The 13,895-nt window shown below is 41.7% G+C and overlaps 1 protein-coding gene across 2 annotated transcripts in view; it reads right to left on the reverse strand.

Moving 5' to 3' along the window:
* The window catches only part of LOC133560360 (dedicator of cytokinesis protein 11-like), a 31,244-nt gene extending 17,871 nt beyond the window's left edge, over window positions 1-13,373 (reverse strand). For both annotated transcript variants that reach the window (XM_061912816.1, XM_061912814.1), the window contains exons 1-4: window positions 13,087-13,373; window positions 5,324-5,440; window positions 4,257-4,346; window positions 3,828-3,910 (exon numbers count right to left, since the gene is read on the reverse strand). In XM_061912816.1, the coding sequence (XP_061768800.1) occupies window positions 3,828-3,910; window positions 4,257-4,346; window positions 5,324-5,440; window positions 13,087-13,251 (455 nt within the window). In that variant the 5' untranslated portion in view covers window positions 13,252-13,373. The remainder of the gene's footprint in view (window positions 1-3,827; window positions 3,911-4,256; window positions 4,347-5,323; window positions 5,441-13,086) is intronic.
* Window positions 13,374-13,895: the final 522 nt, after the last annotated feature.

Raw genomic sequence — 13,895 nt, forward strand, 5'->3', positions numbered from 1 at the left:
CAATGCAGGCCAGCCTTCGGCTATACTGATAGTGCTAAGAAGAAGCCAGAGCTTGAAAACCTTCTTCTGTTAAAATCTTCTGTTTGGAGATTTTAACAGAGAAAGTGGACAGTATGAAACCAGTGTGCTGGCATTGTTCAGTAATAAGGGTGTAACGATACACCATGATCACAGTTTGATACATACTGGCCACGGTTTGGTTAATTTTGGAAAGTATAAGGGATTCAAAACAAAAAGTATAAAGGAACAAATAGCTTTTGTGTAAATCTCTTTACTATTTTTAAAATATAACAAAAAATGTTAAATTAAACTGGACAGAACAAAAAACCTAAAGGGTTTGTGCAATAAAAATGCAAAAACAAATCCAATACACTGTAGGTAAAAATATGTTCAACATAAATTATTATAAGTTGGGGACAACACCCTGCTGACTTGTCTGCACTCAAGATGATCCCCTGCTGGCCCCACTCATCATCATCGGCGGTCACCCGTGGTTGCGTATGACTGTCCTCATTCCTGGTCCTTGTGGATCTTCAGGTGGGCGTGGAGGCCGATTCTGACCCCGATTATTCTGGGGCAATGTGGACAAGGGAATGTGGTGGGGGTGGGTTTGGGTAGGGCCTGTTTGGTGGATGCTCTCTCTTTTCTTAGTCTGCGCTTGTCTTGTGCAGCATGGCGGAAGTCGTCATTATATTGCGCGGCACCCTCACGGACAAGGTTTCTCCACATCGTCCTGTCTGTTGCCTTGACTTCCCAAGACTAAAGGTCCATGCGACACTTTGCAAGGATGGGAATGAAGATTTACAAAATCAGCTGAAAATGTTTTAATCCTAAAACACCGCTTTGCGGAAGGCCGCACAGCGGCCCCACCCGAGTGCACATGGTGCACTCGCCTGCTAAGGGGGTCTGGGGGCATGCCCCCCCCAGAATTTTTTTTAAATCTATGTTAGTTTAGGATGCATTTCCTGCTATTTTGAGTCAAAATCTAACAATATTCTCCTGACCAAAATTTCACATTTATTAACATCGGGTCCGCCTTTCTTCAGGACCTCTGCTGGAATGCTGTCAGGCCAAGCAGCCTTGTTGTTCCTCATCTTCCCAATGGCATCCTGCAGCTCATCCAAGGTAGGTGGTTCTCCCATGCTTTCATATGTGGGTTGTTGTGGGAGTTGGTCAAGAGCCTCCATCTCAGGTATAGTGTCCCTGTTTAAGAGGTCCTCATAGTGTTCTTTCCACCTGTTTGAAATTGCGTCCTTGTCCTTCAGCAGCAGCAGACCATCTTTTGAGCGAAGGGGGGTTAGCCAGCGGTGGCTGGGACCATACACCGCTCTTGTAGCATCGAAGAAGCCTCTCGTGTCTCCGGAGTCAGCAAGCTGCTCGATCTCCAGAGCCTTCTTTGTCCACCACTGGTTCTTCAGTTTCCTAACTTGTGTTTGGACAGCTGCCTTCGCTTTGGCGTGGGCTACTCTTTTCACTTTGCAGTGGATGTCGTTTTGCCAAGTGATGAAAGCTTGCCACTTGTTGTCAATTAATTGCTGGATCTCAGTGTCGTTCTCATCAAACCAGTCTTGATGTCTCCGCTTTTTGAGACCAAGGATATTTTTGCAGGATTTCATTATGGCAGTCGAAAGTGTGCTCCAGTGTGTTTCCGTATCCTCTGGGTACTGTTTGGGCAACGCTGCGCTAAAGGCCTCCTGCAGCTGTTGTTGGTAGGTGGTGTCACTCAACAGCTCGATGTTAATTCTTGGCCGGCACTGTCTTTCTGCATCCATCTTTTCTGCATTAAGCGGATGGACCTGATGGAGCGAATGAGGCGGTGGTCGGTCCAGCTGTCGTTTGAACTGGTCATTTGTTCTGGTGTTTAGGACGTCGCGACGGTCTCTAGAGCGGACAATGACGTAATTAATGAGATGCCACAGTTTGGAGCGAGGGTGCATCCATGATGTTTTGAACTTGGTTTTCTGACGGAAAAGTGTGTTGGTGATGACCAGGTTGTGCTCCGAGCACTTAGTTAGCAGTAGTGTACCATTAGAGTTTGTATTTCCTACCCCTTCTTGCCCCAGCGTACCCCTCCATAGGTGGTGGTTTCGTCCCACTCTGGCATGGAAGTCTCCGAGCAGGATTAACTTGTCCTACTTGGGGACTTCAGATAGAACTTTGTCCAGGTCAGCATAAAAGGCCTCCTTAACTTCATCCTGTGCATCAAGGGTTGGTGCATAGGCACTAACGACCGTGGCCGTATGACTGCTAGCAAGCATAAGGCGTAAGGTCATTAGGCGCTCGTTTATGCGCACAGGGGGGTGGTTGATGAGACAGAAACCCAAACCGTGGATTCGTGGCTCATTTGCAGGCTTTCCTTTCCAAAATAAAGTATATCCGCCTTTTTCTTCCTTTAGCTGCCCTTCGTCGGCCAGTCGGGTCTCGGAGAGTGCTGCAATGTCGATCTGGAACTTCCTTAGCTCTCTGGAGATGATGGCAGTTCGCCTTTCAGGTCGATCGCTATCTTGGCTGTCCGTGAGGGTTCGCACGTTCCAGGCTCCAATGTGTAGTTTGTGTTTTCTTTGGTTCTGACCACGTGGTGGTGATCTCTCTGGATGCGGTATTCCAGACATGATGTTGCGAGGCAGGCTATTTTTAGGGTACCTTTTCTAACCCTCTTCCCTACTGGGGTGAGCAGAGTGGATCCTGAATAGGGCTGCTCAGTCATGGGTCCAGCTGCTGAGAAGCTCTTCTGCCTCAGTCCATGAGGTTAACAACTGAATCTAACACCCACCGCCTGTGTACCAAGTTGTGGCTAGGGACTGCCAGACTTCACTGTCCTGACCTTGTTACCACTTCCCGGTTGCCAAAGGACTTTGAAGTATCTGGGATGTAAAATGGATGGGTTCCCATTCGGGAGGACGTCTACGAGTGATGTCTTTTAACGTGGGGAGACTGATGCGCCTGCAGCCACCACACGGTCCTTGGCAGAGAGGGGCCTTGATCCAGTGGCATGGAGCCATGACGACTGGAGACCACCCTCTGTTGCAGCCTTCATCTGCCTTCAGTGCCGTTGAGACATGCATTGTCATCCTCCTCCACTTCCACTGTTGAGGTCTTTGGACCGCACTTTGTCTGGAACCTCCCCCTTGACCTTACCGCCATGGTTAAACCTACCAGGAGCAGAAGCTCCCAACGGCATCGCTCTTAGGTTCATTGGAACATGCAAGGCTCTCCACCACGACAAGGGGGCGGTCCATGGAGAACACTGGCTGGCTCCACAATGGACTAGACACTCACACTATTAACTAGATTCACTTGACCTCCATTGCACCGGTCGTCCAGGGGAAACGGGGTTTGTAGAATTGGGGAATTACCTGACAACAGTTTGACATTTGTTTCATTTTTAAAAGAATTTATATTTACACAAAAGCTAAGCAGTTTTGTGTCGCATTTTGTTCCCTTACAATACCCAAAATTAACCAAACTGTGACCTAAAAAAACAGGTACTTACCAAATCCTAATTATGGTGGACCTTGACACTCCTAGTACATAGAGTATATAATGTTCTAAAACCCAGAGGTATTCATTCAACTTAAATCTTAATGGGACTTTAAGTAAATAAATGTTAAAGAAAAAAAAATTTGATTATTCCTGCAGATGGAGCAATCATAGTTTTACACTGAGAGCTGTTTTTAATAATTGGATGACTTCATTTGGCTGCATGAACATGGTAAATGATGAGACAAAAAAAGAGTGGTAAATGAAGTCAAATAGCTCTCAGCAGTGCAGTTCAACTCCACTGCAAATTACAACCAAAATAATAAACAACTTCCGTCCTAACTTACCTCGGTAACATGCGGAAGTCGCCAGAATAAGGCTCATATTTGTAGTTGATGATGTGCCAGTCAGTGTTATACATCTTGATGCACTGCCAGACACACAAAACAAACAGACTTTAATAACAAGGTCTGTTCAAATTGCAGTCCTCTGACTGTGAGTCACAGGCCTGGACACAGTTTGTTTCTGAAACATTGAATCCAACATTTTTCTGACCAGAGGATTTCCTTGCACACATTGCTTTTATTCAGTTTAGAAAAGAAAGATCAACTAGGCTAGATTTAATGTTTTTTAGCAGAAGACATGGGTACTCAAATCCATTATGTTCACCACATACAGTATCTTAAAATCATCAATTACATTGACATGTAAAGCCAAAAGCTCCATTAACCTCCACTTGATGATTTTTAATTATCACACATTTTCTGAGTTAGTACCTCTTTGGCAAACAGGCTCCTGGCATCCCGCTCAGCATTCTGTGGCACAGAGGGAACCACAGTTCTTCTCTGCCGGGATACATGGGACTCCTACACGTGCACACATGCGCGCGCATGATGAGTGAGTGGAAAATAGAAGGGAGAAACATATGAGCTGTCACAGCATTGTCCTCCTCTGAGTAAATACAACCACATGTGTTCAGAGCAGAGGTGTCTGGCTGGGATGCTTGGTCAAAACTGTGAAAAAATAAAACTGTATGTTTGAAGCAGAGCATTCCAGTGGTGTAAGGAAGAATACTTTCACAGTACTAAAGAGCGGATGCAAAACACTTTGCTTTAAGGGAAAACATTCATTTTGCATTCATATGCAGCCAAATATAATGTTATGTAAAGCAAATGTATCCAGGTTTTTTTTTCACTACAAATTAAGGTAGCGTCAGTCTGTGTTACCAATCAACACATCCCTCATTATTCAATGGCTATAAATTTAGGACAAGTCTTTTACAAAATACTTTTTTTTTTTTTAAATATACTCTTAGACAGAATTTAAGCCATTTAAGCCATACAATTGTATAATATTACAATAGTACCTCAACTTAAGAGTGTTTTGAGATAAGAGCTGTGTCTCAGCTAATTGTTATGCTTTAAATTACAAGCAAAAACAAGCCTGCACGCCATTAGTTGGCATAGCAAATGTCACATGTAACCCCGTAAGATCCACCCAAAACATCTGGTCTTACTCGCTAGTATCAACTAATAGCTAGGGAGCACATTCAACAATACCATGGTAACCCTGACAACCGTGATAATTTTGATCACAAAACCTTCTACAATGGATGCCAGAATGCAACGCAGCAAGGGCCTGTTGGTTCGTGTGCATAAACCTCAAGACCAAAAATAAAGGTTGACCCGTCTTTTTCTGACTGTTAAAGGGGGAAACAAATATTGGTAAATACAGTTTTATGCTCAGGTAAATACATTACATGTATTATCATTATCCCTCCCAGATACCAACAATTAACAACATGAATACAACCAAAACAAGATCGTAGAAAACAAAACGTCACCGAAACATCGTCGACCGGACAGAGCAGCAGGTCTCGCTGGGGGTCACTGTGGATCTGAGCCTTTCTCTGGAACACCACCGCTTCGTAGTCCAGAGGTTCGATGATCTTGGGCTGCTCCTGAGGAAAGAGATGAGGGGGGGATAAACCATGCTACTTTTAGTGTGTATACCACTGATTCTTAAACTGTGGTAAGTGAGCTCCATCTAGTGTAATGCCAAATAATCACAACATTAAATATCCAAACACAGTGTTACTATTCAAACTGTGTGTAATGTTCCAGGGGCCAACAATATTAAACACACTTGTGACATAAAATCTCTGCCTTGTTTTTACAAACCCCGTTTCCATATGAGTTGGGAAATTGTGTTGGATGTAAATATAAACGGAATAAAATGATTTGCAAATTCTTTTCAACCCATATTCAATTGAATGCAACACAAAGACAAGATATTTGATGTTCAAACTCAAACTTTGTTATATTTTTGCAAATAATAATTAACTTAGAATTTCATGGCTGCAACACGTGCCAAAGTAGTTGGGAAAGGGCATGTTCACATCTGTGTTACATCACCTTTTCTTTTAACAACACTCAATAAACGTTTGGGAACTGAGGAAACTAATTGTTGAAGCTTTGAAAGTGGAATTCTTTACCATTCTTGCTTGATGTGCAGTTTAAGTTGTTCAACAGTCCGGGGTCTTGTTGTCGTATTTTACGCTTCATAATGCGCCACACATTATCCATCGGAGACATGTCTGGACTGCAGGTGGGCCAGGAAAGTACCCACACTCTTTTACTATGAAGCCACGCTGTTGTAACACGTGGCTTGGCATTGTTTTGCTGAAATAAGCAGGGGCATCCATGATTACGTTGCTTGGATGAAAACATATGTTGCTCCAAAACCTGTATGGACCATTCAGCATTAATGGTGCCTTCCCAGATGTGTAAGTTACCCATGCCTTGGGCACTAATACACCCCCATACCATCACACATGCTGGCTTTTGAACTTTGCGCCTATAACAATCCGGATGGTTATTTTCCTCTTTGTTCCGGAGAACACCACGTCCACTGTTTCCAAATATAATTTGAAATGTGGACTCGTCAGACCACAGAACACCTTTCCACTTTGCATCAGTCCATCTTAGATTAGCTCGGGCCCAGCGAAGCCGGCGGTGTTCCTGGGTGTTGTTGATAAATGGCTTTTGCTTTGCATAGTAGAGTTTTACTTTCCCTTACAGATGTAGCGACCAACTGTAGTTGCTGACAGTGGTTCTATGAAGTGTTCCTGAGCCCATGTGGTGATATTCTTTTCACACTAATGTCGGTTTTTGTTGCAGTACCGCCAGGGGGAACAAAGGTCCATAATATCCTCGCTTACGTGCAGTGATTTCTCCAGATTCTCTGAACCTTTTGATGATTTTACGTACCGTAGAAGGTAGAATCCCTAAATTCCTTGCAAAAGCTTGTTGAGAAATGTTGTTCTAAAACTGTTCAACAATTTGCTTACAAAGTGGTGACCCTCGCCCCATCCTTGTTCGTGAATTACTTAGCATTTCATGGAAGCTGCTTTTATACCCAATAATGGCACCCACCTGTTCCCAATTAGTCTGCACACCTGTGGGATGTTCCAAATAAGTGTTTGATGAGCATTCCTCAACCTAATTAGTATTTATTGCCACCTTTCCCAACTTCTTTGTCACGTGTTGCTGGCATCAAATTTGAAAGTTAATGCTTATTTGCAAAAAAAAAAAATGTTTATCAGTTTGAACGTCAAATATGTTGTCTTTGTAGTGCATTCAACTGAATATGGGTTGAAAATGAATTGCAAATAATTTTATTCCGTTTATATTTACATCCGATAAAATTTCCCAACTCATATGGAAACGGGGTTTTTGTAATTAATATTTAGGCATACTATGCATCTATATTTTACTGTGGGTCATTATGATGATACTTGATGAGACAAAGGTTTTCTGAGGTGGTATTGGGTGAAAAAAGTTTGAGAACCACTGATGTGCTAAATCCGACAAGCCTGTTGGGTTATGATGCATACTGAAGACCAACAAAGCAAAGAATATTACATCCACCTTTAAAAACAACATCTGACACTGATCTGACCCAAAAGATGTTTTTAAAGGGGACTAACTCCAAAATGTGTAATGCCGAACAGAAACACATGGAAAACCTCAGAGCAAACTCAATGGAAATGCCATTTTTTAAGGTTGTCTAATCAAGATGAACGCTTCCTGTGAAGTCATCCTCTATAGCTTAAAACACTAAGAGCACCTTAAAGTTCTGTGACTTTAAACCAGGTTTAACCCGCGTCAACATGCAGCCTGTGCAGTCCACCACTAAATCACTGGGAGAGACACCTCCTTCATGGGTATCTAATAGGGGTGTAACGCAGTGTTCATTTTGAAGGAAAGTTTAAATGTATTTTTAGTTAGTCTTTTGATAAACATTTATTTTATTTTGTCAAATTTTAGCCATGTCAATTGAGTTGGTCTTAGTCTATGATATTTAAAACCATTTTAGTCAGCTAAAATTTAATAAATTTAGTCAACTGACAATCGGAAATTATAAAAAAATCTTTGAAGTTTCGTTTAAAGCACCTTTTTTATGCAGATAATTTGTTTAAGATGAAAGGAATTATGCAGTTGGAGATTTTTTGCTCCACATTTAAAGTCAAATATCTTTCAAGTATTTTTTTGTAGTTCCGCTTCATAAAGATGTTTATAAGATAGTGTATTTTAGTTTTCTTCGAAACAGTCTGCTTTTGATCAATATCTGCACCATTTGGAAAAAAAAGCTGTCATCTTTAACAGTTGTGACAAGTAATCATGATCTGTTAACCATTTTGTCATGATTTTCTGTACAGTCACATTTAATTGTCACATAAGAGTAGAAAATACAGTGTATTTACATTGTTTGCTGTTCTTTGCTGTGTTCTGAGCTCCTCTGCAACTGTGACGTTAATATTATGTCAGAGCAACAACCATGTTTCCTAAAACATTCCATGTTTAATAACTTAAAAAGCACAGCCAGCAAAGGTGTGCAAACATAGCACTCATGTAGAAGACATTATTAAATATATTTGGATTTTGTACCGGTCAGTATTTGTCTCGTTTTTTTTAATTTGACTAAAATGTTAGTTGATTTTGTCTTTGTCTTAGTCATTTCGCATTTGTTTTTATTAGTTATCGACTTATTATATTCAAAGGGACAAAGGTTGAAGATAACTAAGATGAAAATTATTAGTCAACAAAATTAGCACTGATGTAACGATACAGGTATTAAATATTAATTTACGGTACTTACTAATTTACTGTTACTGTCTGGTTACTTTCTACTGTTACATTTTTCTATTAACACTTCTGTTAAAATGTAATAAGCACTTGTTCTTCGGTTGTTTGGATACTTTAAATCAGTTTTGGAGGATAGGAGAATTTTTTGTCTCAATCAAATACCAAGTAGTTAGAGGGGCAGTATTGCTCAGACCAAAGTTTATACTTAAAATTTTCAGGATAACATTTCTGATCACAACTGAAATTCAACAAAAACACAAAATGGCAGTGTAACAATATAAATTAATATTATAACTTGAATTATATCCTTAATCCCTTTTTACATACACTTATAATATAGTCAATAGTGCAAAATAACTACACATAAGCAAAAACTTCCATTGGCTGTTATTTCCTGAGTTTGTAAAAAATTAAAAATATTTTTGGACATTAAAAAACATTGATCTAATACTAAACTTGGTATCGTTGTTGATATTTGTATCGTTCCACCACCCCATTGATATTAAAGAGCTTTAGCTGAGCGGTTAGCTATGCTTTTTTGTATCCTCCTATGCAGTGTAAAGTAGCATGCATAGCAATGACTTGTCCCCCAGTGATAATGTTCCATGTAAAAAAACAGTTTATTTCCCACCATGGAAGCGAGGATTACTGATTTAGAAGTTTCAGCGTTGAGACGCATTAGTTGCCGGCTCATTAACGAGGATTCTAAATTGCATTGAGGACGCCTTAGTCCGGGGCAGCATGTTGGAAGAGGGGTTAGTGCGTCTGCCTCACAATACCAAGGTCCTGAGTAGTTCTCAGGTCCTAACGAGAAATGGGCAACAAATTATGTTAGTATCTTCTTTTAAATATTTGGGATTTTAATGGATGACCACTTGAGTTTTAAGGAGCACATTCAGTATGTTGTAAAAAAAAACTGAAACGTTTACTGGAATTTTATTATAGAAACAAGTCTTGCTTTTCTTTTACTGTGAAACAGAAATTGGTGGAAACAACCTTTTTACCTGTTATTGACTATAGAGATGTGTTGTACAATAATGCTACTGCTGGTTGTCTACACAAGCTGGATAGTGTGTACCACAGGGCACTGAGATTCATCACCAACTGCGCTCCCCTTACTCACCATTGTGTCTTATACTCAATGGTTAACTGGACATTTTTATGTTCTCGACGCCTCAATCATTGGTATGTTTTCATCTACAAAACCATTCTTTGTATCACTCCATCTTATCTATCTTGTCTTTTAATAAAAAAACAAGGAAGTCACAATCAGCGTTCAATGAATGTTCTTCAATTTGTCATCCCCAAAGTAAGAACTGAACTGGGCAAGAAAGCATTTAGGTTTTCAGCACCGAAGGCTTGGAATAACCTACAATCGAATATTCAACTTCAAACCCTTGTTACATTAAATGAGTTTAAAGCTTCTGTGAAAGGATTGCAGTCTACCTTGTCTGTATGCACATGTGTGATGTGAGCAAATTTTAATGTTGTAAATTTGATGTTTTATGTGTTGTTTACTGTTTTTATTGTAACCTTGCTGCTGCCCTCTTGGCCAGGTCTCCCTTGGAAAAGAGATATTTGATCTCAATGGGATTTTACCTGGTTTAATAAAGGCTAAATAAAATAAAAAAAATCCTGGGTTCAATCCCGGGCTTGGAATCTTTCTGTGTGGAGTTTGCATGTCCTCCCCGTGATTGCGAGGGTTCCCTCTGGGTACTCCAGCTTCCTCCCACTTCCAAAAGACATGCACTTGGGGATAGGTTGATGGACAACGCTAAATTGGCCCTAGTGTGTGAATTTGAGTGTAAGTTGTTGTCTGTCTATCTGTGTTGGCCCTGTGATGAGGGCGACTTGTCCAGAGTGTACCCCGCCTTCCGCCCGATTGTAGCTGAGATCGGCACCAACGCCCCCCGTGACCCCAAAAGGGAATAAGCGGTAGAAAAATGGATGGATGGACGCCTTAGTTCGTTTGTCGCTGTCAAATATGAGGGACACAGCTAGAATGTGTCATCAACATGCATCACGATATGAAGATAGTATAAAAATTATATCGTTCACCAAATTGACATTGTCCATATTGCGCAACCCTTCTCCACATTGGTCAGTAAAGCTGGGGAACGTCAGCCATTACGTTTTACATTTTGTTCTCTTACTGTACCCAAAATTAACTAACCTGTAACCTTTGAACTACAATAAGTGCCAAAACTCCCCTTGCATATTTTTCCACCATCAGTTTGGACGGCCCATCTACTGTGAAACCCGAATACCATCGGCCACATGTGAGCAACATCTAAAATATCTTGTGGACGGCGCGCGTGTTTGTAGGCCCAAAAGCGGCAGTTGTGCTTCCTGTCATGTGCAACAAGCTCAACCGCAGCGCAGCAAGTCATCAGCCAGCTTTGAGTAGCACCAGCAAGCCGGATCATGTTACGACAGAGGAGGGGTGAGGGCAAAGAGAAGAAACTTCTGCTTTTCTGTAAACGTATAAACACACACAGGGGGCTTCAGAACACAATGTGGGTCAGACTGAGCCTGCAATGGACATCACACTCTGTCCTCCAAAAGACTAAAACAAGCTATGTAATAATACTAACAACTCTGCAGAGTTTAGATGATGATGTTAGTGAGATTTCCAGAAGCACACGCCACATGTGCAGGCGACAACATGTGGACTTCATCAGCAGGTTAACTCCATCCCCACTATTAGGTGCTCCTCAGGGTGTCAGTATCTAAGCAACACATTTGCAGAAAAAGCCCTATTTGTCTTTTCAGCAGCTGTTCATGCGTTCATGCTTTACAAAATTCAACTGCAAATATGCTAGTAAATCCAAGGCCTAGACATGCAACTGGCGCATTCGAGTAAAGCAGCGGTACACAAAAGGACAAGGATTAACACACAAGTCACAGGAAGTACGTCTGCACACATTCCTGAAGGAATTCCCTAGACTGTGCCTTTCAAAGTAAACTAACTCTTGTCAAGCAGCTTAAGAGGGAAACCAGCAACAAACAATTCAACGTTTTATGACACAATCATTACACTCCTCTAAATGGTCACTGTGAAACTTGAAATCTTAATTTGTCCCCATCTGGTCATCTACATACAACACAAGAAAGAGCAGAAAACAAGAAGGTGCACTTTCAAGCCACTAAGAATGTCAAACATGTCATGTGGTGCTTTTGACACGGTGGAAAAATAAATCCACACGGCCACAATGCTGTGTCAGCAGGGTTCTCTGGTGCCTTTTTTCGCCTCAAACCACTGTGCCTAATCCTCTCATGACTGCACTCAGCTATGGAGCTGCTAAAACAGCAACAAAATGAAGGGCATGTGTTGTAAGCACAATATCAATGGCGCGCAATTTGCAAAATGCGCAACCGAATTTTGCAAATTTAATCAATCAATCAATGTTTACTTATATAGCCCTAAATCACTACTGTCTCAAAGGCCTGCACAAACCACAACACAAACCACTACGACATCCTCGGTAGACCCACATAAGGGCAAGGAAAACTCACACCCAGTGGGACGTCGGTGACAATCAATCAATCAATCAATGTTTACTTATGTGAACCTAGGAGAGGACCACATATGTGGGCAACCCCCCTTCTAGGGGACCGAAAGCAATGGATGTCGAGCGGGTCTAACATGATACTGTGAAAGTTCAATCCAAAGCGGATTCAACACAGCAGCGAAAGTCCCGTCCACAGCGGAGCCAGCAGGAAACCATCCCAAGCGGAGGCGGATCAGCAGCGCACAGATGTCCCCAGCCAAATCAAATCAAATCAAATGTTTATTGGATTCATCCCTATACAGTGTACATCCACGACAGAACTACTGACTAAACTACAACCACAACTCGGTTTACTATTTATAAAATATAATAATGTAGGGTTACCTGGAACTTGAAATAGGCCACCCGGCGTGAATCCACACTTAATAGTTTAGTCGTGGATGTACACTGTATAGTGATGACTCCAATAAACATTTGATTTGATTTGATTTGATTTAACATTAAATTTGCAAAATGCGGTTGTGCATTTTGCAAATTGCGCGGCATTGGTATTGTGCTATCCCAAAAGGGAATAAGCGGTAGGAAATGGATGGATGGATGGATGGTATTGTGCTTACAACACATGGACATAACATAGGGCTTGATTGCACCAATGCTAGTTGATATTTATGCTTCAGCTGTCCCAACTGGAAGACCAAAGAAGGACTGTCCCTAAATGCACTCGCTTATCATGCCAGATCCCTTCGGGGAAATGAACATCCATCCATCCATTTCCTACCGCTTATCCCTTTCGGGGTCAAGGGGGTGCTGGAGTTCAAAATGTAAATTATGACACCGTTATGCGTAGTATTCGAACGCAACCTATTTCAGTGCGTTTGAAAAACATCAACCGAATTATGTTTTTCAGGCTTGTTTCAGTCTGTCGTTCCGAAAAAAATGAAGCTCACCACCGGGTCCACGGTGCTCCTCACCGCCTCCGAGACGCTCTGTCTGACCTCCGCCGCCGTCCCGGGTTTGCTCAGCCTCTTGGTGAATTTCCGGACTTCCGACATCGTGTCCCCCCAAAAGGTCAAATGTTTGTGTTGGTAAAATTCCACAATTCCAGCGTGCATGTGTCCAGATGTGGTCCGGGTTTGGAAAAAGGGGTGGTAGGAGGACCAGCTACCCAGCGGTTTGACGTCGCGAGGAGGGGTGGCCACTTCCCGTGATGCTGATGAGAGGACACCAAAGAGAGAAGGCGAAGCAAGAGTAATCTCTGACGCACATTTCCGGTTTCTGTGACGCATACTTCCGGTTCACCACCAGCGCCGTACACTTGCCGAATGTACTGGCATCCAATACAAGGGTTGTATCAAAAGGTCATGCTGGAGTGTGTTGTGTATTCGTAATAAAAATAAAATAAAATCATTTGTAAAAAAAAAAAAATTAAAAAAAAAATTACAATGTATATACAGAACATTAAAAAACCAAACTTCCATGAAAACAATCGTAGTTGGAAATGTACTAGAGCGGGGGTGTCAAAGGTATGGCCCAAGGGCCGGATGAGACCCGCCAACAGGTTTTATCCGGCCCGCGGGATGAGTTTGCTAAAGTATAAAATTAAAGGCCTACAGAAACCCACCATTACCCACCACACAGTCTGATAGTTTATATATCAATGATGAAATATTAACATTGCAACACATGCCAATACAGCCTTTTTAGTTTACTAAATTACAATTTTGAATTTCCCGGGAGTTTCGTCTTCGAAACGTCG

The sequence above is a fragment of the Nerophis ophidion genome, linkage group LG10 (genome assembly GCF_033978795.1).
Source record: "Nerophis ophidion isolate RoL-2023_Sa linkage group LG10, RoL_Noph_v1.0, whole genome shotgun sequence".
In the NCBI taxonomy this organism is placed as follows: domain Eukaryota; kingdom Metazoa; phylum Chordata; class Actinopteri; order Syngnathiformes; family Syngnathidae; genus Nerophis; species Nerophis ophidion.